The following is a 27,908-nucleotide window of genomic DNA, read 5'->3' as shown; positions in this document are numbered from 1 at the left end:
ACACACACACACAATGCTAAATAAAAGATAAGAGGTCATACAGTGCAGGTATGCACACGCCTATTATATCACTCTCAGTTCCTTCCAAGTATACCTGGCAACAAGAGCTACACCAAGAAACTACACAAGAGCTTCATCAATCGCACTGGACCTCTAAAAGTGCACACACCCATATGTGTTTTTGTGACAAAAACAACAACAAAAAAAAAAAACAAGCCCACATTATAATCGTTAAAAACAACATTTTCCACATATTGTGACATCTACGAAGTACAATTCATCTGAGAAATAAACTGTTGGGAAGGAGATGTAGAAAATTAAAAAAGGTGCTATTGCCTGGTTGCAAAAGTGTGTGCACCCATTAAACTAGTGCTTAACGAAGCACCTCCTTCTTGAGGTCATACCTGACATCAGCTATATGGAATCTTGAATAATGTTCAGATGTCCTAGTACAATTTTCATGAGGTATCCATGCTTTCCTCTTTTAGCTAAAGTAATAGTTGGTCGAGAAGTTATAAAAGATAAAACTGATAATTATAATACAATGGTATCTGTCAGCAGATGGGTATAAAAATGTCCGATTATGAAAATGCAATACCACAGTGACTTTATAAAAACTTGATGTTTCTCCAAAACTATCTCAAGCAAATATCAAAAACTGAGATGAGAATAAGCTGCACAAACAGAAAGTTGTGCAGACTTATGCAGCTGGGTTATTGCACCTATTTTCTGTGATGTGTAACTGCACATATGTAAAGAAAGTTCTTGAAATAATGCATTACGGTCTGACCAGTCACAAAACAGGGGTTATTAAGACTTTCGAGAACAACTCCATAAAGTTTGCTTAAATCTTTTGTAGCACTTTTATATGACATTTTTATGTCCTATAAACATGTCAACAATACTGTGTTGGTATTTCATGCAAAATGTTAATGCTCACAAAATACACCAAAGGGATTAAAGATCACAAACAACAGATTTCACACCAGCAGCTTCAGCTTAATAGTGACAGTCAAATGTCTGGATGAGAGTCATAAACTTTTCAACAACTTTAAAGTGGCCCACCACCAAAAAAATAAATTGCTTCAGTGAACAAATCTGTCAATCAACTGTTCAACTTGAATATATGAAATATTTTTGCTTGGGGTCAGTGTGTAGGCGTCAAAGAATGGTGTGGCTCTAATGTGAATGTTACTTTGTCTCCAACCCCCAAAATACCAAAAGAAACATGCATATAATTACATGCAGCATGTTTTAAATCCTAACGTGGGAGACGCAGAGATACAAGCTTTTGTTTACTCTAGAAATATTTAAAGCCCAGATCCCACTACATGCCCCTGGACAACGGCGTGGGTATTGTAGGTCGTAGAGTACAGTTCAGATAATTGCACAGTATCTGAACAGTTCATATATAGATACATATGAACTGCATATGTATCTATATATGTTTAGTCGGGAGGCATCCAAGTTTTATCTTTAGATATTTTGTGCAGTCATTTTTGACAACAAATTTGAAATTGTTCTTTTGAATTTGGGAAATTGCGGAATAAAAGAAATTACAACATATGTTTTTGCACAGTCCCATAACCAAATTATATTTCTCTTTCTAAGTAGTTGTCAGACCAAAAGCAGTCTGTAAATCTGAGTCGTTTCTGTCTCTGTATTCTACAGATCCACTAATAGTTGGGTTTAAGAGAGTGCTTATCTAGTTAAGCTCAAAGCAAAAAAAAAATTTTATGTAAAAATTTGCAAACTCTTTTTGCCAAGGAAATTAAGAGCATTTTGAAATTAGCAACATCTCCTCATTTAGCATATAAAAATCACAGCCAGCTTTAACCTCAGGCTGTCACAATAATGTGCCTAATGCCAAACTGTCACATTCCTTGTGTTTTTACAAGGAAACATGACATGCCCTTGAGAATAAAGCATTTTGTAAACCATAAATGGTGGATAATTTAAGGCTGATTTATGGCATTCATGAAATGTTGACAAAAAAGTGAACCAAAACCAAATCTGTGACCCCAAAACTGCAAACTTTGCATTTAGAATTTCAACTAAAAAAATCTTTACTTTATTTTGTTCGTTTATTTTTTTAAGGATTATGGTTTTCAATGTTTTGTCCAGATTTTGTCTACACATTTTAATGAAATGAAAAAAAAAAAAAGCTACACAGATTACGGTACCAAGAGGGTAGCAGCTTTTGGTAGAGGCTGTGTGATGATGCGGGGAGGTCTATCAACCACTTGAAAACTAGTTAATCTCAATGCCGGGAGATAAGATTCGGCAATCCAATACCTTCACAGTCTGGGATTGAACTATATATCCTCCAAAATGTTAACAGTCCCCTCCATGAGGAAGAGTTTAGCAGAGACTACCTCCCGAATCTGGAAGTGGAGAGAATGGAAAAGTCTCATAAGATCTCAGATCACATAATCATTTTAATCTGTGGTATCAACTTGCCATTTGTGCCAGAATGAAAAGCACAACTACATTTGCTAAGTTGCAACAATCCCATCTCAGCATATTTGGACCAAACTGGTGTCCAACATCAGTCCACTTCAACCTCAGACTGTTACAATGAGGAGGAGTTATAAGGGTGTTATGGGTGTGTGCAGGGTTTCTACTTAGGACCCTGGAAGATAAATGAATAGCTCAAAAATGTCATGCTCTCAAATTTCTTCAAAACTAAGATCATGAAATCCAATAAACAGCAGCAAACAAGGCTCAGTAGCAAAAATGTTGTTCACTCTGCTGCTCAGCATACAAGTACAGTAAGTGGTCCTTGCAATAGTCCCATTTATGGGATGTAAACAGTTGTTTCAAAGGTACCTGATTATTCATGGAAAGCAAATTAACCAGGTACAATGTTTTAGGTATCTCGGAAAAACGATGGACACCTGAAGGTCCTTTCAAATAATAATAATAAGTTATAATAAAGTCCTCCAGTCCCTCCATCTTTGCGTGATTTTAAGGTTAGCAAAAAGATTTCAATCATGGTTTACCACTCACCTATAGAATCCGTTTTTGCCTTCAATTATACATTTTATCACTCAAAAAGAAAACAAAACTCTTACAAAGAGCAAATAAAGCAAATAACTGCTTCACCACAAACTTCAGTGTCCCATCTGTCAAAGCGCACTGTGATCAGTAAAGGCATCCCAATCTCAGAGGAACCCTATGATCCCTTCTGTCACACAGTCTCCTCCCATTGGGTCAGAGATACAAAGTCCTACTGGCCAGCAAGGCAATACACCCATACACACAGATACACACACATATATATAAAAAAAAAAATCATTCTTTCCAATAGCAATTATAGCCTTCAGCAGAAGAGGTATTTGTATAACCCATTTATGGTTTTTATCATCTGTATACGTCACCTTTGGTGTCAAATATATTTTTCTACTTTAGAAGTTTTATTCAAAAGCTGTAATTTCCCCAAAGCAAATGTTCTTATTTTTGAGGGAAGTCTTATTTGAGTCTTGCTTTTTGAATCCAATTACTGAAATAAACTTTTTTTTTACAATGATATTATTTATTGAGATGCACCCTTATTTAGGCAGATACTAAGTATGGATATACCAGTAATACTATAGAAAGGTGTATGGTATCAAAAGGTGTCATCCTCCATTCTCTATAGTTAATCATCTATTTTACTACAACAAAAGCTTTAAAAAATAGCAACCTTCTGATAAAAATCCACCCCTTTCTGCTTCTGTTTTGCAGCAACACTTGAAATTCAAGCTACAGGAGGTTTTCTCGTGAAAAAAGCCAAATTTGCAAACCCTGTTGTAAGAAAAAAAGCTTAGTCAAGCACAAGCTGAGAGCTGCCAAACACCACAGCAGCACCTGGAAACCAGCGGCATGGCCAAGGTCCTCTGTGTCTTTCTGCACACACTGCCATTGAGGAATCCCGAGTACAAACACTGAATCAGGCAAAGGCAAGTTTGCTGCAGGAGTTAAAAGGAGGACACCAAGAAGCAGAGGGAAATATTTTGATGGATGAAAGGAGAAAGCTGGGAAAAGAAGTAAGCAGAGGTGACATAAAAAAGGGTCTACCCCTGTGCTATAAACACCAGACCTGGAAACAAGTTGACCAATGAAGCATTGAACCAAACAAGACTTCTCCAAACTTGAACCAAACATTGTCGCATGACAACTCCCAGTTAACAACGCTGCCTTGGACGCCTTATGTATACACTGAGTGAAGATTAATACCGGCCTCAGAGAGTGCGATTCACAAGAACAACAAAGCCCTGAGACTGAAATCAACAAAGCGATGAGACTCATTAAACAAGTCTTATTATTGGCAGCAGGCTACAGCCCGCGTGTGTGTATATCCAATGTCTGCTGGACACATTTCCGCAGCCAGTGTAAGTGCTGCCAGAGAGCATTCATATTTTTCTTTGAAATATGTACATCACACCACAGCAGAAGCAAATATCCCATGTCCTCTCCACCTCCATGAGCTCATGTTTAAAACAATCTTTCCTGACTCTACCTCTTCCTGTGTATGTGCATGTCATATACAGTGTGTATGTTGATTGATTTATGGCGGGGACCTGCAAAGACTGGCCAAGGAGGACAAAAGCAGAGAAAGAAATTAAGTCATTATGAGCCTCCAAGGGATTGATTTTTGTTCCCTATACTTCCTACACAACAAATTGAGGAAGGGATACTTTCACTGACTCTACCATGATCTTTATATTGCCACCAATGGAATCTAGTCGCTATCCAGGAACACAGGGAAGAGGCCTCAGACTGCTAGCTATATAAATATACTCCTCTTACGCACATGAGCAACCCATTACACCCACAGTTTCCCTCAACAGGGGAAAAGGAGGAGCAGTAGTGTAGAGTAATGGAATGGAATAAGGATTAAAGGAATAATGTATACTTTGTGTGTCCTTTATTTCTGTGAATATATACATACAGTACAGACCAAAAGTTTGGACACAACTGTGTGTCCAAACTTTTGGTCTGTACTCAATACAGACCAAATGTTTGGACACACTTTCTCATTGAATTCAATGAGAAGGTGTGTCCAAACTTTTGGTCTGAACTGAGTACAGATCAAAAGTTTGGACACACAGTTGTGTCCAAACTTTTGGTCTGTACTGTAGGTCTTTAGTAAGCCCAAATTTCATGCCTTGTTTTGTCTCAGAAAGTGAGAATTTATTGTGTTTTCTGCGCTGCGTCACATTTAGGGACCACAGTAACACTTTTAACCTGTTAATTGACAACAGCTGCCAAAATGAGTAAACAATTGGTGCCTCATTGTTTTCTTAGCAGTTACACTCAGCAGACGTTACAACTGACTTGCTTGTGGTTAGGACAAACATCTGAGGCAGAGCTACTTCAGACAAATGTTTCCAAATAACAAGAAACGGTTTTCATGATTATTAGTCTGATTTGGGCACACTATGATACAAAAGCTGACATATATGCATGGCTTGAGTAATCATGCTGGGATCTTCAGAAGAAAAGAGTTAAAGAAAAGGTAAGAAACCAGGTACTGCCTAGATCACAAGGCAAGATTTTACAGCTAGCGACCAATTTTCAAAACCCGAGAGACCACACACATGACGATTAAGTATCTAAGGAATAACGGGTTTGGTCATACAATGTGTGGTGTTGAGCTTCATGATGGGAGCAACACACCACACACACACAAACAAACACACACAAAAAAAATCACTCACCAACATTCAGATGTCAGATGAGAAATCTCGCAAAACCTCTCAAGACCAAACGTGAATTCAGAGCAAACAAACTGGGCTGACTGGGAAGAAGCAACGGTGATAGTTTGTGGACTTTCTGGTGCACCATGGCAGTTTTTTTTATATCTTCTGTATTTTAGATTCCCTTCAGTGTTTACACTACACATCTCAATTACCCACTCCAAATGATGTTTACAGTTTAAAATGCAGATCTGAGGACAGCTTGGAAATCAGGGTCTTACCCAAGCTGGAATCAAACATACAATCCAACAAAAAATATCTGTTTTATTATAACTTAACTTATCAAGAAATATCTTTACGCAAGGGCTGTCCAAAGTACGGCTTGGTGGCATTCGTAGCCCTTGAAATAATTTTGTCTGGCCCCGACCGCAGTTCAAGAATGGTGAAAATTTGTTCCTCCAGTAACTAGAGCTGATACAGATGGACACCTTTTGGAGTTTAGGATGAGACCTTTAGTAACAAATATGGCTTTTCTCAAATGAACAAAGTATAAGACAGAAAAAAAAAACTGCTTGCCATGTTTTTGTGCTTCAGTAGAGTTTTAAGTAGAATCACATTCAGTGACTTTTAGTCAAAAACAGTCTTGGGAACTCATTATTTAACTGGGCTAAATATAGCCAGGGGTTTTGAAAAAATCTCTTGATGGTGATGGAAATAATCTTAAACACTTTTTAGGCCAACAAAATTAGGTGAAAGTACAAGAATTAACAATAAAATTATTGTACGGTTTTATTTTAAAAAATAAATAAAATAAATAGCTGCTTTAGATAATTCCTCAAGTATTAAACTCAGCAGAACAATCTTAGCAAGAGAAAGAAAAATATATGTATATTTTTTTTAAAAATTAAGAATTTGTCTGTGCTGCTTCCAAAACATTTCTCATGTCCAACACAAAGTCATATTAAAATCTTGTTTCTCATCTTTCATTCATTATATAGCCGACCCAAAATATGAAAGTTTCATATAATTTTCTCTTTTTATATAGAAAAACCGTTTTACATGGACTATTGTTGAAAATGTGCATGTTTGCGAGAAAGCTCAAATACAATGCATCTGGTTTACACTCGTGTTTGTATTGTCCATGTTAAATGAATACATTAAAATCAATTAAGTTCTTTCAAATGCCTTGGAAACTTTGACTATACATGATTATTTTTCTTCAATGACAACTATAATCAATTCCTCCTCTTAAATCCATATAGAATTGTCTAAAACTCCCCAAAATATTTAAAAACCTAATGACTACCAAAGAGCAAGATAACACAGACAGTCTGATGATTACAGAGAATTCCTGCAACCAGGCTTCTGGGTGGACCACACATTCAGTCTCCCTTTATCTCATAGACACAATATTAGAGTGGTGCCTCCTTTAGTGCTCTGATAAAAACAAGGAAAAGGAAACTGAGAAACCTGAATGAAAAACAGACTGCAGGGGTAAAGAATGTCAGTATCAAAAAACAAACAGAACAACTTTCTTTCTTTGTAGGGACAGACTGTCAAAGAAAAACTCTCTCCAACTTAAAATGTGTTTAAACTTCCTTCAAAAACCTAAACTGACATTAAAGAGTCAAATGTCCAACGCTTTGTATGAAAAAGACTTTGAGAAAAATAACTGCTGAGCATGAGAGCGGGAGAAAAGTAAAACCATCAGTCTGTAAAAGTATGTGGCAGTGAGAGTAGACCACTAACCAAGAGCATCCTGCTACGAGTTCACGCAGGGTCATGAACCCGGCGCTCCTGCCAATTACAGAGAAATGTCCACATCCCGCCAGTGGTCAAATAACTTAGTGGGCTTTGGCTCACAGCAGTGTATGTTTGTGCATGCCTCTGTGTCATTCATATTAATGGTGACATACGGTTCACATGATGATGACATAACAATGTTATGGATGCTGTCTGAACACTGGTTGTTTAAATTCATACATTTGAGAATTAGCTGACCGTGGAGTTTGCATGATACATACTTGATTGTGGTCATGAAGTGCTAATGTTGCACTCATTTGCTCTATCACCAAACAAATTCAATTCAATTCAAGCTGTAAAGTGCTTATCTGTTAAGTAGGAGACTGCATTCTGGCTAGTGGAGGAGATATCCTAAATAATTACGATTGTGTCACTCTAGAATAATCTGAACATGCACAATGTAATAAACATTATTCTAACTTAAATATTGCTTTTTTAATTCACTTAGAAATAACTAAGAAGTAGAAATACTTGTTTTTCAATTTTCAAACAAAAGTAATAAATTGGTAGCAATTTTTGTGAAAATGGCCCATAAAACTATATTATTCACTCGAGGTTATAATAATGCAAGAATATTATACAGGCCTATGCCTACTTAGCATGGAAGAATGTATTAATCCGAGTTTTATCAATATAAAAATATTACATAAGTGTTTGTTAGGACTGGATGACTAGTAGATGTGTAGCAAGATTTTGCTATTTTTATTTTTTTTAAAGGTTTTATTGGCTCTAGTGGCCTTTATTTTGATAGTAAATTGACAGGAAAGTGGGTAATGAGAGAAGGGGGAAGACATGCGGCAAAGGTCACCAAGCCAGGAATCGAACCTGCGACGGCCGTATCAAGGACTAAGGCCTCCATAATTGGGTTGTGCTTAACCCCTGTTCCACTACAGCACCCCAGACATTGTGATATTAAAACACCACAATGCTTCCCGCTAAGGGGACTCATGAGCACTAGCCAGTTGTGGTCAGCATGGCTCCACCTTATGAAGCTGGAACAGAAGATGCCCCAACAACACTTCAGTCATTTGTTAAGCAGGGCTTTGGGTTTCCAGTGGGGGATATAAGTGCAACAGAGGAACAAACAAGACACCAGAAATGTGTAAACATGACCAAGTTGTTCATATGCTGAAAGAGACAGAAAACGTTTCAATAACAACCGAATAAGAGTACGTTGAGCAGAATAACAATCACAGTACACTCTTATCAAAAGCAACTATGAAATGTTGTACTGCACACCATGCATAGTTAAACCACTGTCAAAAGTCTGAAGAGATAAAAAGAAATCAGAAAAAGGAAGATCAATTACTTGAGTTTGCGGCAAAATCCATAAAAATATGCAATAAAGGCTTTTTGGATGATTACATTTTTGTCTCTGAAGTTTTCTTCAAAAATATCAATCCCTGTTATTCTTTAAAACTCAATATCACGTCTTGTTTCTTTACACGAGTGCTTGGCATTATTACACCCCTAAGGACTAGGCGTTCTTTGCTAAATTGGTGGAAAGAGTGACAAAAAAGTAAGAGTTGCACTGAATTAGAGATTTTGTTGGTGGATACTTTTTTATGCAACAGTGACGTGAGAAGTATTCTTATATATATATATATATATATAAAGTTGAGAGTTTGCACCTTATTATCAATGACACCAAATGAAATTAGGTAATTTACATGAAAATAAACTTCATATGCAGTTCAGTTTATAGAGATTATTAGATTTGCAAGTTTTCTGCTAGAAACAGGGTCATTCTAAAAAAATCCAAACAATTGTCCATTTCCAGTAAAATGTGTGGTGAAAAGCATATTTTTCTTCTTTTTTTGTTTTTTTTTTACATATTGCACAAGCCTTTTTATCATGACGTCATGCAGAAGAAAAATGTGTTTCAGTTTTATCTAATTGTCTGGGATGATAAGATTCCAGCGCTAATGTGTACAAGATTACTGGGAAAAAGACCAGGAGTTGGAAAGATGGGTAAACACCGCCTCTGGTGTTCAGCCGAAAATACTTGATCTATCGCAGAAACCCCCTTGACGTATGGTGGTGCACAAGCACACACTTTTGCCCAGAGACAAACAGTGGGAATGGGTGAACAAATGTGTGTGCGTGCGTGCGTTTGCGTGTGCACGGTAGTTTTCATGTCTGGGCATGTCTGCTTCCAGTCTGCTACTGGAGACATCGGACCCTGGTAACAGAGCTCTCAGGAAAAGATCATCACCATCTAAATACACACCGAGCCACCCACAAAGACATTCCCATCAATCTGGTCTTGAACTGGACACTTCTAGGAGAACAACAACAGTAGCCAATAATAACATTAGTAAATCTGTCCACATTAACAGTGATGATCAACAACACATGAGTGATGGCAAAAAAACATTTCAACTTCAGTGATTCCTACCTAGTCATTAAACCTTAAGGCCATATGACACCTCAACCTTATTTTTGCAGCTACTTCTCAGAAGAGAAGTAGCTGTAAATAAACATATACGTAAACATCTGTTCACCACCATTATCCCCCTTCATGTATGTCATTCACCCCTACAACCCCCACAATGTACCCCATTTCTTTCACAAAAACAACCCTTACCTACCCTCCCCCTCAATTTCAAGAACCCCTCCACCAACCCCACCCACCTCTCATCTTCAGACCCAAACATCCAGGCTACCAAACACACACACGCACACACACGCCGAGACCCTTAAACAAAACCTCACAGACTCACTCCTACTTTGCACTTGAACATAAACATCCAAGCAACACCCCTGCCCCCTCCCTGACACTAACAGGAATGCTGGGACCAGCTGGTTGAGAAAATAAAAAACATAGAACACCAAAACAGGAAATGCATCACTGGGGCCTATCAGAGGGCTTTATCAGGCTGGTGGCACCCCTTCAGAGAACATGGGTGGTGCCATGGACGACTGGTTGATCAAAGTCGAAGCTGTGTTGAGAGGTGAGTTGCATGCACGCAATTCAAGAAAAAGTTACGTGCAGGTGTGTGTATTGGTGTGTGAATAAGTGATATATAGATAAGGGGGAACTGAAGGAGATGTGGGTAGCAATAGAAAATGCTGCTAACTCAAATTGAGAATCAAATAACAGAAAAAAAAGATAAAGAAAGATGCAGAAGACAGAGTTGAGACAGATTGCAGAAATATTGAAAATATTTGAGAGAGAAAAAAGAGGGGTTCATTTGCTCTGCATTTCTATACTGATCATCATTTCTTTACTGCATCAGTATTTCATATGGTGGTGAGTTGAGTTGAAACAAATTTACTGCAAAAAGCTTCAACCTCCAAAAAAAAAAAAGATCCGCGTGCAAGATCCTGCTCTGTTCTCCATAATTCATGTTCTCTCCCCACCAAGCTCTTATGAAACCTGCACACATACGTACACTCCTAACAAGCCACATAAACACAAAGTTTTACTTGAGAGAAATCTCCAAATCAAAGAAGGATTCAGCAAAGTTTCAGCAGCACCAAAGCTTCTCTTTTGATTGGCCTCACCACCTACAAATGCAATGATCTAGTGCACTAGATCATTCCATTCTTCTGTTAGCCTCCAAACCTACAATAGTAACAAATACTTTCAAGAGAAACTAAAGCTGAATTACATGAAAACTGGATAATAAATGACTTTATTATCCAATCATATTTTTGTTAACTTTTTAATGAGGCCAATTTTTCTCAGTCTAAGTATACAGAAGCAGCCTCATTGGTAGTCCCTCAGAGCTCCTCACAACCCTGCTGCTGGCCCCACCAGCTGTTCTTCCATCATCGCAGCAAAATATATCAGAAAGTTAGTCCTTAATGTTTTATGCCATGTGAGATCCAGGCTACTGATCATTGCCTACAACTGTCAAATTATTGTAATCTACTAACACAGAATGAAACACTTAGAAAAGTGGTTTTGCCCTGAGGCTCCCAATTTCATCGCTTTTCTGTTCACTAAACTTGAACAGAAGAAGAAATTACATAAATCACAGTTTCTTTGTTAGAAACACAAAGGTTGTTTTTATTTGTTTTGAAGAGCTGCAACAATCAATCTTTCCTTGGTCAAAGCTTTAGTTTTAAAGCTAACAGTAAATTAAGGGTTTACAAGATTATCCTCATTAATGCATCAAAGAATAAACATTAATATGATGTTTATTCCTATTCATAAAACTTGAAAACCAGTGCATAAAAATACAATCTGTTGGTTGGTGAAACTGAAAACCAATCAATTGGGCACACGAGTGCCCAATTGATTGGTTTAACTGCATAATAGCTAAAATTTTTTATTATTTTCCTTAAAACAAATGGTGTTTTGTCAAAATTTGCTAAAAATATATATATATATTTTTCAGATCTTATTTCAACAAAAATGTACAAAATCAAAAACCCACCTCACCTTCAAAAGACAGCATGTGTTATTTCTAACAAAAATGACCAAATACACACAGGGTGGGCAGTAAATACACATCACATTACTACTGAGTATATTTGTACTGGCTGCCAAGCTAATAACCAATAAGATAGGCACTTGGCACTTGAATAAAAGCAAATAAGAAATCCACTGATCAAACCAATACCGATTTCCAGTTTTCTTAGATATCTGATTTGCCAATTCCAATTTGAACAAGTCCTGATATTTTTCAAGAAGCACATTTTTGTGCTATAGCTAACACTACAATAGGAAAATAAAAGCATGAAAGGTAAAATTGATGAAAAATCTATCCTTCCTCTATCTATCTATACGTACCCATATACTTATTAAGTTCATAACATCAAGTAATAATGCATTAAACTAAAAATCATTTTAAACTTAGATACACAGGATTAGTATTGTCATCTAAAAATAATAAAAAAAACTGTTGGTATCATAATTGTCATTGATCGTAAACAAAAATTACGACTGATACGTAAATAGATCATTTGTTTCCTTTTTGAAGATGAATATTAAGATTTTAGCAAATATTTTAATACACAATATATATTTAACTTTTTTTTAAACAATATTGAAGCATAGAAAATATGTGACATCAAGTGAAAAGCAGCTGGTCACCCAGGAATTTTAACTAAATACATCTTCAGGTATAAATGAAATCCCAAATTTTCATAGCTGAAAAATGAGAGGCACACCAAGGGAAGAAAGCTCTGAAAGAAAAGTGGCAAACGTTAAAAATGTTAATTGCTGCGATAAGCAAGGGTGAGGCAGCACAGGAAAAGGAAGGAAGCTCAGCGGCAGACAGGCAGGCCTGTGTGAGGAAAGCCTGCGTTTGCGTGACAAGGTGAAAAGGGAAAGGAACGAGGGAGAGCAGAAGCGATTTCGATCCAAATACTTGAAAATAATAAAATTCCTCACAGATAAGCAAGATTTCCCACTCAGCCCTGATTCAGCACCTCCAGCTTCATAAAAGCAGAAACTTTCCTTCAGAGCTGAACGAAGGGGAGACATGGTGGTCGGGGTCTCTGGGGGTTTAAAAACCCTCCTCCCCCAACGTGTACCCCTCTGTCATCACCCTTAGTCAGCCTAGCTAAACACACACACATGCCGTCACACAACTCTTGTCCATTATTAAGCAACACAGAGTCAATAACAGATAGGAGATAAATGAAGTCCTGTAAAGACACTATACAGCAAAACGTTGCCATCTAGTGTTAGGCTAACATGACTTAGCCTTACTCTCATCATCATTCTGAATACAGCTGTTTCCTCCCCCCACTTCTCCCATTTTGCTTAACTCCTCCATGCTTGCTTTCCAGTTACTAATGTCTTTTTTTCCCCCTCTTACAGCTGCATATTCTCATTTGATACAACTCTCAACTTACCTGGGCATTGACGGGAAGCAAGTTATGGAACCAAAAGAGAATAAAGAGAATGCACTGAATTTTCATCAAAGTAAAAGTACAACTTAACATTTCTTCAATTCTGAGAACAATGACTTGTGTTGTCATCAGAAGCCTGGTCATTTTCTGTAAAATTAAGAAACAACCATACGTAACATACTTCTAACTCTTTCAACAAAGCACTTGTCTAAACATACGCTGTATGATCAGCTACACCTCACAATAACAGCAATACAACATTGCTATGAAAATGTGGTAAATTTGAAACATAACTTAAGACATCTGACTTTGCAATTTGATGCCTTGTAATTTTTTCTGTCTCTTTAAGAAGTTCCCACTCGCTTTCAGAACATCATCACAATGATGCTTCTCCATTGTGCCATTTACTGTTATTTGGAGCACTGCAGTTTGCATGATTAGCTCAGTTGCACCAGGTGTTTGCCAATTGCTGCTGCTGCTGCTGCTAGTCTGGTGGAGCTGTGTGGGGAAGGGCTGCTCAGTGGGGCGGGAGCTCTGCTTGAGGACGGAAGGTCCAGGGAGGAGCACAGTAGGATTGGCTAATACAACTGAGTAGGACTTTATGTCAATACAATTTAAAGAACTAGGAGCATAGAGATGTACATTTTTCCAAAGCAGTTTTGAATTCTTGTAAAGCTCTAGCTTGCTAATATCAATTTTTAAGTATTTTTTGTCATTAGATTTTTAAGTACTTTCTTCTCATGTGTGGTTGTATTAAAAGTCGACTGTTCATAATAAAACTTTTTTTTTTTAAGTCTTCTAAGTCAATGTTGAAGAGCTTTCTTTCTCTTGGTGACCATAAATCCACAAATATCACAATGGTGTTTAAATGAGTGATTTCCACAAGGTACCAGGGTGACAGGTTAAAACATTAAAGCACACCTCAAAACATAAATGTACACCATATCACAAATATTTTTATTTCCCAAAAGCCTTGCATTTAAAACTCTGGCTTAGTCACAACGTTTGTGCAAAAACTCAGATTTATTATTAGACTTGCTACATTGTTAAATCATTCATTCATTTTATTGTAACCATACTGTGAAATTTAACAAGCCTTCCCTGCTGTGAACGGTCATTAGTTACAGTTATGGTAAAAAAAATATATACTGTACACCCTCATTACATTTAAGGGTTTTATATAGTTTATACATATTTAGGTTTTTTTTGGGATGTACTTTATTTTTCTAAACTTTTTTATTTTGGCTCAATGTTTCTTTAATAAATAAGGACATGTTTATAATATGTAATGGGTGATTAAGCTAGCGGATCGTGTATATACCTTATTTATAACCACCAGCCTGTAAAAACATCAGATATACTCAAAAAATAGCTACAGTTTTGTAATGTTTTAAACCTTTGGTGTTTTGTGAGGAAACAAAGACAAGTGAAACAAGTTTCAAGTCATCGTAGAAGAGGGGGCTGGATTTTACCAGGCTAGTTTTTTTTGTGCACACTGCATCTTTTTGTAGAAGATATCAGAACTGGGAGAAAAAGGAAATATTTGCTCATGACATAGAGGTGCAAAGTCAAGACGTGGTGTGAGAGCTAAGTCACTCAGAGCCCTTTAAAACACTTAACTGTAATATGATATACTGTAAACAACAGTTGTAGACTGCAATGATACAATTATAAATTATAGACTGCATTGTAAGTAAATGATAATTATTAAATTATTTACAATTTCTACTACATTGGATAGTAGCTGTTTTAAATGGTGCTCAATCCTTAAAAACTTATTTATAAATTAATTATATAACAATTAATAATGTAAAACAGCAACCCAGTTATCAGAATACTATTGTTCTATATATCCTCCACAAGTTTTATCTTCTCATCATGAATCTAATTCGTTTGATTTTTTTAAATGAGGCCACAGCAATATCCCCAAACTAAAAGAGATCTTTGCCGTTGAACTTGCTGGATGCGCCAAATATTTCTTTCATTTAATAGTAAAAATAAAAATAAATGGTTTGCATATTTACACAAGCTATGATCTAGCATTGGAACTATTTCGGTGGAAGAAAATGTATTCTCTGAGACCTTCTGTGGGTCATTTCTGCAGAGTCATTGTAATACGACACGTTTAAGACATATAAGAATCATAAGACAAAAGTACCATTTGCTTAGTGAGGTGTGTGAATGTCCTGCAGGGGTGCAAGTGTAAATGTAACCAAATTGCTAAAAGGAAGCACTGTCATGTCAACGGATCAACAGTGAAGGATTTCCCACAGCAAAATGCATATATGAACAAAAACTGGTGAGAAAAGATGAGCATAAATCTCTGCACATTCTCCGAAAGGCATCATTGCTTGATTTGAAATTGGCTCAGATGACATTTTCAGCAGTGTAACAGTAAACTCAAAAGATGGGTATGGTCACATGTTCTATACTCTCAGCATCGCTCTTCAACAGCTTTCAACTTGCACTTCGAGCACTCAACCCACTGAAGTGCTGCTGCTTGTCCCAGTTGTTGAAGCTTGCATCTAACTGATGCGAGCTTTGCTGCTCAGCTAGATGAAATGACAAAGTCTCCTAAAAAGTGTAGAATATTTTTGTCAAACAAAGCATGGAGGACTAAGTTGTAAATGTTTGGAAATTATATTATCTAAAAAAAAAAAAAAAAAAAAAAAAACTGTAGGGTTTTAAATAGGAAAAACAATTACTTAAAATAGAGGGGCAACATATATTAGATGGACGAGATTAACCCAGGTAATTTAATAAAGGCCAACCACAAGGTTTGAAATAATAATACATCACAGCAAAAAAAGCTTTAGAGCAACAGAATTATTTTTTTGAAAAAGGCTTTGCGGCACACATTCTACCCAGGATTCTCTGATAAACGTACTGCTATTTTTAAAATTTCAGAGGTTATTTAAAGCCTCATAACAATTTTGTTATTCGAATGCACTGTGGACCAGACAAATCTAATTATACCAACTGTACATGAAGTAATGTCTACCACAGAGGTCAAAAAGTGCAATCCAGGATCAGATTTTCCAGCATCCACCCATTACAGCATCAAACAGACGGAACAATATGAGTTGGGTGCGAAAATCCGAACCAAGTGTTACCCTGGGCACAGTGTTGGATAAAAGCAGTCTGAGTTTAAACCCAACAGTCCTACTACAAGGCAGTAAGGCCTGAAAGTTGCAGGGTCAGGCTCCAGGTTTTTTCATTTTCTGCTGCTGTTTTTGTCACCCCAACACCACCCCTTCCTTCTCTTACATTCAGCTTCCTCCTCCTCTGCCCGAGAGCTTTGCCCCATCTCTGGACCTCCCTGTTCTGGCATAACTCCATCATGGCCTTAGTCACCACCCCCGGTTACCCCTCGCAGCCCCTCACACACATATATACACAGTTTCCCACACACAGCGCAGATTTCACACATGCAGATGCTATCTCTTGCCCCAATACTGGGGTCCCCCTCTCAGCCTGAGGAAAATGGCCGTCACGGAACCCCGCTATTGGGAGGCCTCCCCTCAACCAAAACCTAAGAGCAAGGAGCAAGAGAAAGTGCACAAATCTATTACTGCTGCAACACTAGCTGATGGAGGGAACAGGGGAAGAGAAAGGGGGAGCGGGAAGGATGAGGGTTGTTGAACAGGGGGGACTGTGGTGTGAGCATCTACCCACAGAACACTCTTGGACATGTGGAGTCAATTAGGAACAATCTTGTTTTCTCCCGACCGCTGCAAAAGAAGGGAGGGTTTTTCTTGGGGTGTGTGGTGTGTGTGTGTGGTGTGCGTGGGTGAGCTTGTGTGAGTGGACCTAGAAAAGTGTGTGGTAGGAAAGGGAGTTGAGGGAACATGTTTTTCTGAAAACCTGCCAGAGAAATAGGCCGGATATTTGGTTTTGTATCAAGCCATTTTATGCACAAAGAGTTTGCATCTCAGCATGCCTGCATGCTGTTCATCCCTAAATGAGCATGTCCAGAGAAACTTAAACGGGATTTCATCCAGAGAGTCAGGAAAGTTACTGAAGAAAAACATCAGTAAATGAATGATGGAGCAGGTCTCAGATGTGCACATGTAGGTGTGTGTTCAACAGCCTCCTACGTGTTATTGTCTCTTCCAGCTGGAAAAACCAGTCACCCCCCCTATCCCTCAAAAAAAAATCACAAGCCACTTCCTTATTGTCAAACAAGAGGAAGTCATCTCTATAAAAGATTCATTATCAGATCAATTATGTATCACCTTTCAAACCGTCTTGTTTAAAAAGTTTTCATTATTCATCCTCTCACGATTGATGGCTCGAAGGTGCCTCATGATGTGAGGTAAAGAAATGTCTACACCACATCCGATTCATTTGAGCAAGTCGAAAATATCTATCATAAAACAAAGGCCCTTTGTGTTTCATGTAAGCATCAGGAGCAGTTGATAAATTATTTTGCGGGGTTGGAGTTAAAGCAGTCTTAAAGATTGGCAAACCTCAAACTTAACCAAAATTAGGAAGGATGGGTCTCCCTGAATTTAATCAAAACTGATATACTGCTTTAAAATGGTATCATTTTTGTACAATTAATGTGTGGCGCAATGAACAACCCTCAGCGGAAGAAGTACACCACATAATACCATCTCCATATTAACAGTAAAAGTCTGTAACCAAAGAAAACCACCTTAGGCTCTGTGAGAACTCAGAAGGGCAGATAGAGTGCATAAGCCACTAAAGAGAAACATGCAAAAATAAAAATGTTTTTGTGCAAATTGTATGAGTGTATTTAATGAAAAGCAAGTCAAAACTCACCTTAAACAACAATTGCCCAATTAAGCCTGTAAGAATTGACCACCACTGACCATCTCATCTCCTTCCCCAGCAGGTTTTTCCCACAAAAACTTTTAATGGCATTTGACAGTTTTGTTTTTCCTTTTCTGTTATCAATTTTAATATCAAAGATAACAAGACTAAATACAAAACGTAGATTCTAAACGTTGAGTTCATTAAGGAAAATATCTATCTAAAGCAAACTGACAACACACAAAAACAACATCATTTCTCTTATGAAATAATGGATATTTTTAAAGTCTGGGGTCATTTTTATTAGCCATTCCATTTCTGATTAATGCAAGAACTGTAAATTTAAGAAATAACTATGTGATAACATAAAGTAGTTTAAACATGTCACGCCCCATTAAAAAGAAATCAAAGGACAGATGGGAAACAAAGTCATTAACATTCATCAATCTAAAAATGGTTTTAAATTTTTAAAGCTTTTGAACTTCAGAGAACCACAGTGAGAGCCAGAAGCAGAGGTTGTGGTAGACTTTTTTAATGCCCGTCATTTTGACAGATGGGGTCAAAACAATCGAGTTATTATCGTTGTGCATCAATTTTAAAAATGGTAACGACACACTGAATTTAATGTTCAGTTCTAACAAGCTGAACCAAGAATACAAATTGTGCCACCACATTAAGCAGAGAAATACATGCAACTTTTTTCTCTGCAGTGATAAAAATCACTGACTGTGGCCCCTGGAACTACATATAAACAATGAAATTAAAGGATTACACTTATGAACCATTTACCTGCTGTAGTCTGAACGCACACAACTGCCTCCTGGTTCTCATGAACCTGAATTTCTTACCCGCTTGTGCGTAACAAAATGTCTCAAGGGGCACTTGCTGCGCAGGCTATCGTCATAAGGTTTCGGACCTTTGCCTTGGACAGGCAACTTATCATGGGTGTTTTGATGTTGATCTGCCATGGAGACTGGAATTACGAGCCTCACTTCAAACAAAGTTCAGGGACGATTTCTCCCACTGAAGAGATCAGAAGTCGTCAAGTCTCTCTGAACAAGGGGTTTCCTTATCCTGCAAGACCTTGCTTTCGCAGGATAAAATTCAGCAGCAAGCGCTCCTGTGGAGCTTTGAATGACTTAAAAAGCTAGCTGAAGCACAATTGGACGTGGCAAAAGTCAAACTCTCGGTTCAACTGACAGAGATGCTGTGGCATGACCTTAAACAGGCCACTCATGGTCAAAAACACTCCAGTGTGGCTTTTTCCCACATAACAGAGAAGAGGGGGGACAAATTGCTCCACATCAATGTGTAAGACTCCAGTTATTGCAAATGCTTGATGGTATTTATTAGCACCAAATGTGGCACAGGCAGCATTTACTTTTTCACTAATGGCCAAGTTGGTTAGGCTAGATTTTTTTTCTTTAATAAATGAAATGTTTTTAAAATAAGAAAATGAATTTTGATCATCTTTCCTCCTTGTTGGTGATTAGAAAAATGTCGGTGCCCCCCTGGCAGATTTCTGAAATACTTTTTTCACAGCAGTGTAAATGATTTATAACTAAAACAAAAAAGGAGGGAGTACTGGTTGTTAATGTGGTGAGGTCTCTGCCTCCCACTGTGTACTTCACAAGAGTTAGTAAAATAATCCTGCTTACGCAAAACACTAACCAGAGAAAAAGCAGATAAAATGCAAGTTTAGTACCATTCACCCTAAGCAGCTTTGGTTTTATTAACCTGATGACAAATGAAAATGCAATTCAGTTTGGTATTTTTTCATAGTACCAATTAACTGAGATAAAATAAAGGAAGCCTATTAGAGATTTAGTCAATGTGAGATTGACTATTATAGTCAGTTAACATCAACAATCTAATCAACAAAATTTCTCAGACTCTCAAATAAAAAGGCAGTAGTTTGCACTGGATCACATTTAAGGGTATCAGAATAGAAGAGGCTTACTACAAAAGCACCCCACATGTCAAATCTTTAGTTGAAAAAAATTGTAAGAAACATGTATTAATTTTCATCCATATGATGACATGCAATGAAACACTTGCAGGAATGAATACTTCTGAAAGTTAACATGAGTTCTCACCAGCTGAACATAGGCCACTTTATAATCTGGCTTCTTAACCTTCTGGTTGAGGTGATTCCTCTTTTTGTTGGACCCTGAAAAACACAGAGCAAAATGGTTTTTAAATGCAAAATGCATACCAATCTTATTACCACACTACTTATTGATAACTGTGAGGAGCTTTACAAAAAGAAAAAAATATTCAGTGTATTTTTCACTTCAACAGTTTAAAATCGCATGCTTTGAAATGTTTTGAGGAGAATGGATATGCTTAATTTGGAAAACATGGAAATCAGAAAAAAAAATCTAAAGAAGGCTCTATAGAATATATGGCACGTAATATCGTATACAATTTTTTTAACATATGGAGGTGAACAAGTGAATAAAATAATCAATTAAATTGAATCCATGACAAATACTGTATAAATATGTGTGTTGCAACTGGCGTCGTCAACTTATGTAAATATGAGTGTGCAGGTGCCTGTCTCTGATTGGTTCCTAGACAACGACGGAGACGTCCAATTCGTGGCCTTCCAGAGGTGATGGATATAACAGCTGCAGACGCGGACTTCCTGCCATCCATCCTCAGCTCATCTCAACTAGTCACACTGTTTGTTAACACCATGTAAAGTTCTGGAGTTTGTAGGAGTGAGCTGCCGTTTCCGTTTCCCTAACTTTCTCATGTTTTTCTTAGTTAGGGAGGCAAGTTTTTGTCATTTGGTTTATTTACTTTCAATTAGGTAAGTTGGTTAATAGTCAGATAGTTTCCTTTTGTTTGTTGTTTTCGGCATTAGCTCTCTCTGAAACCATATGCTCCACTTGTTGTAACATCTCAATCAAAAATACATCTTTTTAAAATAAATAACATTAAAAATGTTCAACTTCGTGTGTGTTGGCTGCTTGGGATCTGAAGAGGATGGATCCTTCATGTTATGATCTGGTCACCCCTAGACAGGTCGCAACAGTGTGCTTGAAAAGATAGTGGATGTTTGCATGGCTGGTAAAAACTGGAGGTGCACCGGCTGGAGTTTTCTTGCCACTCCCGATAATTAAAAAGCCTGACCCGCCAGCTCGGATTGTGGTTGATACTGTTTTTTTTTTCATAATCGACACCGTCAGAGCTGTCGGAAAATTTGCTAAAGTGTATATATATATATATAAAGTGACAAAGTTGACTATCATTACCCACACACAGACCTGGTCCAGTAGGCGGATCAGTCAGTCAGCCCTCTCTCACTGCAGAGCAAAAACGGACAGTGGCCGATTTTCAGACCTTTGTAAAGGTAGATAAGCTTGTTGGATACAATCGTTTTCATATGCAACCATTGGCCGACTGTCGATAACCCAAAGTTAAGGGAGTCAGTACCAACCGCAGTAAAAATATTTTTTTTTTCTTTTACCCAGCCATTGTGGGTGATTGAATAACATAAAAATATTATTTTCCCTCCTGGTGTAAATGCTTGAAAATGCTACATCCCATTGAGAGTGCGGCATAGATTATGCTCTTTATCAACTTCAGATAATAGTGTCAACCTCTTCTGTCTCATCCTTCACATACCTTCCAAGTCTAGAAAACAGGGGACACGCTGAGCTGCTCAGTGTAGCAAATGTGTACACTTGTGGGAGTGGGGCAGTATTTCGTCAAACTGAGATCAATTAATTCCTATATCTTCAAGGGATTTCACACAGGTGTGCATTTGACAAATGGTATTGTCAGTGAAGGACAATGGCAAATTATCAAATAGATTCTCCCTCCTTGAGATGCAAATCTCAATAAGACCCTGGTGGTCAAGTCCACAGGCCCATGGAGTAACTGCCACTGCCATGGGAACGGTTTATGACATGAAAAACAAGGGAAACATTCTCCTGTAATGACTCATTTGTACATAAGTGTGCGCTTCGTGCCACACACACAAAAACACACACACTATATAGCTAGTAATCACTAGCTAGGCAGCGCACAGCTCAGGGAAAGCCCTAAGCAGGGTTGTAAAACACCCCCTCCACACCACCATGCTTAAATGGAGGCCCCTGTGTGGGTGGGACACAGAGGTAACCAAGTGTATGTGCCAATGTGTTTTTGCACATTTGTGTATGTGTTCAGGTTGCTGAGGAAAACCAAAAGGAAACTACTACAAATCTCGTACGGTAGTATTATGACAAATCAAAAACATAACTGCACACCTTGAAAAGACACCAAACAACGTCTTTCGCCTCTTGAAGGTTTTTCCTAACAAAAAGACACACAGACAGAGCTTTCACAGAACACTCGCAAACGCAAGCACAACTTCTCCCACATTGAGATTGCGGTCTGGCAACCAGCTATCACGTTACAAATCCCAGACTGGAGAGGTAGCCATGGTAACACCTTCCAAAATACCCCTGCCGCACAAGAGGGAAGAAAGAGTTGCTTGCACCCCTCACGCTTCTTGGTCCAGTCCCGTCTTTACACTGCCAATGGAGTGGAACCCCTGACGCAGACAGGGATACCTTCTCTGACGCACCTCGGGAATACCAGGGGCCTTCAGCTGCCCTTTGTTCTCCATCCCACTTCATCCCTTGAAGACTCGCTGCTTTCCTTGAACTCGCTACAACAAGGAGCATTCTTTCCTCCTGTACCCTCTGACACAATCCTAATAAACAGTGTTAATTGCTTCTCCACTCTATATGCTAGGCGCCTCTCTCCCCATGATACCTTCTTGGTCTGACTGGCTTAACTGACCAATCTCTACCTCCTTCACAGGTAGACAGTGGAAGTTTAGGAACAAAAAAAGAAAGCAAACAGCTTTTTAATTTGTTTGCTCTCTGTATGTAGCAACCAAATTAGTCTGTAAAAAATACTTGGCTACATTTTTCTTCCTTAAAGAAAAAAAAGATGTTAGAAAGCATTGTTAATTTGGTGAAATAGCACTAATCTTGATTGCGTAATCATTTTTGGCAAGGAGATAATCAACGCTGCTAATAGAGGATCCTTAAGTTAGGTAGACTGTGAACTGTATGTGCATGTCTGGAGGAAGCATGGTGTGTTCTGGAACAGCTGGAGGCCAGAGTGCTGCAACAGCAGATTGTCAGATAAGCAGCTGTGTGTGTGCACAGAAAAAGGAGGACTAGACATGAGAACCAATACCACAATTGGCCGCTGAAAAACACTCCTGCGGCTGCATTTCAATAGAAAATTGTGCACATAAGATGAAACTGCTAATCACTGTTAAATGTCTTTTAAACAGAATCGATTTGACTTTATGCTTCCCAAAACACTCTTTCTGTAAACTTTGCAAACCCTAAATGAAAGAAATGATTTTAACTCTATTAAACATTTTTTAAGAAAAATGGGATGGCTCAGAATGCAACAGCTGATTTTCAAATTCTTTATTCAGTTTTCTGACAAATTACTAGAAAAAGCAGGCTCAATTCAATTTCTAAATATTCTAAATTGTTTTCAAGATATAGAAATTAATTGTTCTTTCTATTTATGATTAGTTTCTTTACAGATTAGTGGAGTATTTGGTAGACAATAAGTTTTTGTGCAAATAGCTAGGAAACCTCACCAAATTGTATCCTGGTGCGAATTACTCCAACTGGGACGTTATAGATCTTCTCCAAGTAGTTCTTCACATCATACTTGGTCATGCTGTTCAGAACAAACAGGAAAAAGAAAATAGATCAAAGCAAAGGTCATAAGATGTCAGCAGCATCACAATTTAAGTGCCATGAAGAGCCATCTCAATACATGTGTGCTGCGACTTCACATTCAGGTATGACATTTCATCATCTAACACCACATTCACTTAATCGACCTTAATATAGGAATAATGTAGCCCATTTCCAAACTGCATTACAATAATCTCTGCAGTTATATCATGTGCTGTAAAGGGACAAGACACTCATGTGAAAACCCATTCAGCTCCTACTGAATGGACCATAAAGTGGGGAGAGGAGAAATGTGAGTGTCAGTGTTCATCCAATTAACTGTCTAGGAGTATTGATCGTGCCCAGTGAAATTCTACACAGGAAGTGGACCTGGCACCAACTGATCTGGCGGGCTGGCCTAGCTCAAGGTAGCCCACTGGGTAGCACTGGGAACAGATTCCTCTGCCCAGAGGAAGAAAGGCTTTTAACTGCTAATCAATCTAGTCAATTGAATTAGCCCAGTAGAAAGCCCATCTCAAATGCGTCAGACAAAGTGCTTAATAGCGACGCTGTGGTCTGACAAGAGAGCCTCGGATGTGGTGTCTTCTATCACCTCATATGTTTCTTTGACAGTGTAGGACACAGTAATTTTCACTGCTTGTAAAGTAAACAGCTCGACACCTTGAGTATTTAGTAACAATATAAGATGAAGCAAAGATCTGCCTGAGAAAAATCCCATCTGTGAATACAAAGACTCTTTGTACCAAAGAGTGATGTAATATTTGTTTCCATGCCGTAACTAACAATTGCTGTTCCTCCATAATAAGTTAAACTTTGGCAAAGCTCACAGTAAAGTAGAAAGACAATGTTTGCATTTTGAGAGTATGGAAAAAGGTAGGCTCAACTTTAAAATGATTACATGTTTCCATATTTGATTACATACATTCACAATAATTTCCGTTACTTCCTAAGGGTTTTCTTTCATTTAATAAAGAATGAGTTTTTAATTAAGATCTCTGAGTTAACGATGATTTGACACAACTGAGGGTGTTTGGTGAAAGATACAAAATAACTTCCCAGCTCTCACTTAGATTTTCTTTATCCTTTTAGTTAGAAAATCTGTGCAAACAGCAACATTTCAACTAGAAATATATAGAAAGTGAAAACATAAAAATAAAACCTTTAAAGAAAAGAAACATAAGACATTCTTCACAAAAACATCTCAGTCCTTTTAATTCTTCATCTGCTGCTTGACTTCAATAAAAAGGTCTACTTTTAGATTATTGAGAGAATTTTTCTAATTTGTTCAAGGTTAGTAAGCGCAGTTGTTTCAGGTTCAATAGTTTTTTGTTTTTTTTTAGGAAGAAATCAATGGTAGTAATGTTTACATCTTCGGAAGTCAGTTACAAGTGTTCTGTCAACAATATGAAGCAAAAAAGATGCACCTTAACATTTGGCAATCTGAAACCAAAATATATTCACCATAAACTATATTGAAAATGGTCAACTCTTTGGCTATGGTGCATAGATGCTCTTGTACTAAGTGGCTAATCAGCACTGTTTCAGTGCTCTAATCATCCCCTACAACAAAACATTTTATACCAGGCCTTGTAAATTAGAAATGTTATAAATTTATATAACAAACATATCTAGTATCAATCATATTAACTACTCAAAGTATTTTACTCTGAAATCTAACCTATTGCACAAATTCATACACTGACACAGATTGGTACACAACTTGAGGTTGAGTGCCTTGCAAAAGGGAATATTGACATGTGGCAGGAGGAAACTGGAATCCAATCCACAATTGTTAGATAGCAAAACAAATACTATTCCAACTGAGCCTCAGTCATCCACTGGTGACAGAACAAGAGACTTTGCACGATACAACTTGAACTTTATTTGGTAATAAACATCACAAATGTTTTTCTCCCCCTCAAACAATTAAGTTGGATCTGCTTGATTTTGTTCATAACCAACTCCAGTAATCTCAGCATTTTCAAGGTTTCCTTAAATATGATGCCTTAAAATCAGTATACTCTGCTTACAGATACAATCATAAAAGCTGAAGCCTGTAAAACTTATAAATAAACAGAATATATTGTCAGTGTCAGTTTTACTGTGCCCAAATTCACAAAATCATCTAAATAGAAGGTGGATGGTTATGTTTTATCTTTTAGGGTTAGGGTAGACGCTTGTAGGAGAGCACCCATTGAACCTTTTTTTTTTCCTATGCCAATTTAGAACGAGGGATCCCAAGATGTAACACGCAGATGAGCCTTTCTGCTCCATTTGCACCCACCTCTCCCAATAACCACCATCTCACAGAGAGTGTGCCAGAGGGAAGCAAAGCAGAGCGGAGTGACCAGGGGTACTTGAGTCCATGAGAGCTGGAAAGAGTAATTGCTTAGAGAGGTGGGTTTTCCTAGAAAGCAGGGTCGGGGAACTGGAGGAGAGGGAAGTAGCTTGAGGTCTGTTGAGTCTCATGTGGATCATTAGTAGGACGAACACTGATCCTGATTAATGAGAAGAACGTTTTCTAAATAGGCAGTGCTTTTAACACTTCAGATATCCAGCCACCACAAACCAACAGATGGTATACATGAGGTCTTGGCACAGTCATGTCTTTTACTATGCTTGTAGTTAATGAATAGGTACTTGACATAGCTCAGGAACTGAAAAGAAAACATCAAAAAACATCATCTTAAATAGCTGCCAGCTAACAAGATTTTTTTGGAAAAAGCTTTGCATCTTCTCTCAAAGAAAGAAGGGGAAAATGTGATCCTTCCTCCCTCCTCCCTTGGAGAGCAAGGCTAAAAGCACTTATTCTTAACATATAAACAAAACTATTTGCAGACATCAACATATTTTTTACAAGCAAGAAACTTCCTCCATTTTGGGAATGCCTTTCTTTACTGTCTGTAAAATATAAAGTGTTAGTCCATGTAAGAAAAAGCATCAATTGAAATGAAAGCAGACATGAGAAAAAGGATACATGGAACTCATACATTTGTGTTTTCCTCGAAATGGATTAAATGTCCAGATGTAAATCAAAACTAGCTGTTAACAGATGATGATTCCCAGGTAGATTTCAAAGCATTCTGTTCCCTCTCTCCTAATGTATATAGAAGGTTACATTAAATCCATATACAGTAAGACAACTACTCCAAACATTCAGGTATATAGTCATAGAGTTAAACAATTATTTTCTGTGATGACAAGACCAAGGAGTTATAAAAACAAACTAAGAGGCCCCAACATAGTCAGGGAAACTTAGTAAAAGTTGAATTTTAGAACAGCACATCATAGCTGTGGTCAAAGAAAAGGTCTACATAGTATCTTGTTAGAAAAGATGCAACATTTTTTTCCCCATTTACATCACCAAATTTGTCCTTGTAGCAACAAAGGATAAACAAGATGAACATATTTATCTTAATAGACAATTTAGTTAAGAACCGATTTAAAGCCACTTTTAGCTGAGAAACCTTCTATAGTACTCAGAAATATTGATGAAGACTGCTGAAATAAAACATAAAGTTGTTCCTGCCACTGTTTAGTAAAACTCTTTTTTTTAAATCAGTGTACATGCACTTAGAAAGCACAAATTAATGTTATTTCCCTAGGTATTAACAGTAGCACATAGTTCATTGTGTTCTGGCAAAAATAGTTACTATGATAAGAATAAGTCATCAGAATCAAGTTTGTTCGCCAAGTTTGTGAACACAAACAAGGAAATTGACTTTTGGTACAGAGATTTTAGCTGTCTTTTTCCTAACTCTAGACCTTTACAACTCCTGGATGGAGGAAAGATCAGCCTCAATGATCCTCTCTGCAGAACTGACTTTTGCATTGCATTTTGGACCTGTCCCATTTTGTGGATGAGCCAAACTACAGTGATGGATGAACACAGGACAGACTAAATAACGGCAGTGTAAAAGACTAGCAGCTCCTGTGGCGGGTTGTACTTTTTGTTACAGGAAGTGGAAGTCTCTGCTGGGCCTATTTCCAAAAAGTGTCTATGTCTCAGAAATATCTCAGCACCCAAGAAAGGATAGCTCCTATGAACCTTAAGGGAGGCACAGTAGATGTAGTGTTCTTGAGAAAGGAGTGCACAGAGAGTTTAATGAAAATG

The 27,908-nt window shown here is 37.7% G+C and overlaps 1 protein-coding gene and 1 long non-coding RNA gene across 2 annotated transcripts in view; one reads left to right on the top strand and one right to left on the bottom strand.

The window, feature by feature from the left end:
• mrpl23 (mitochondrial ribosomal protein L23) overlaps positions 1–27,908 on the bottom strand; it is a 41,348-nt gene that overhangs the window by 653 nt on the left and 12,787 nt on the right. The window contains exons 3-4 of the mRNA XM_032587639.1: positions 23,692–23,774; positions 20,165–20,238 (exon numbers count right to left, since the gene is read on the bottom strand). Coding sequence (XP_032443530.1) covers positions 20,165–20,238; positions 23,692–23,774 — 157 coding nt within the window. The remainder of the gene's footprint in view (positions 1–20,164; positions 20,239–23,691; positions 23,775–27,908) is intronic.
• Positions 10,141–14,090, top strand: LOC116735631 (uncharacterized). Its single transcript, XR_004342407.1, has 2 exons — positions 10,141–10,438; positions 13,261–14,090. It is a non-coding gene; the product is annotated as an uncharacterized LOC116735631 (long non-coding RNA).

This window comes from Xiphophorus hellerii, chromosome 2 (assembly GCF_003331165.1).
Source record: "Xiphophorus hellerii strain 12219 chromosome 2, Xiphophorus_hellerii-4.1, whole genome shotgun sequence".
In the NCBI taxonomy this organism is placed as follows: domain Eukaryota; kingdom Metazoa; phylum Chordata; class Actinopteri; order Cyprinodontiformes; family Poeciliidae; genus Xiphophorus; species Xiphophorus hellerii.
The sequence above is the reverse complement of the archived record's forward strand: the minus strand, read 5'-3'. Positions and strand labels throughout refer to the sequence as shown.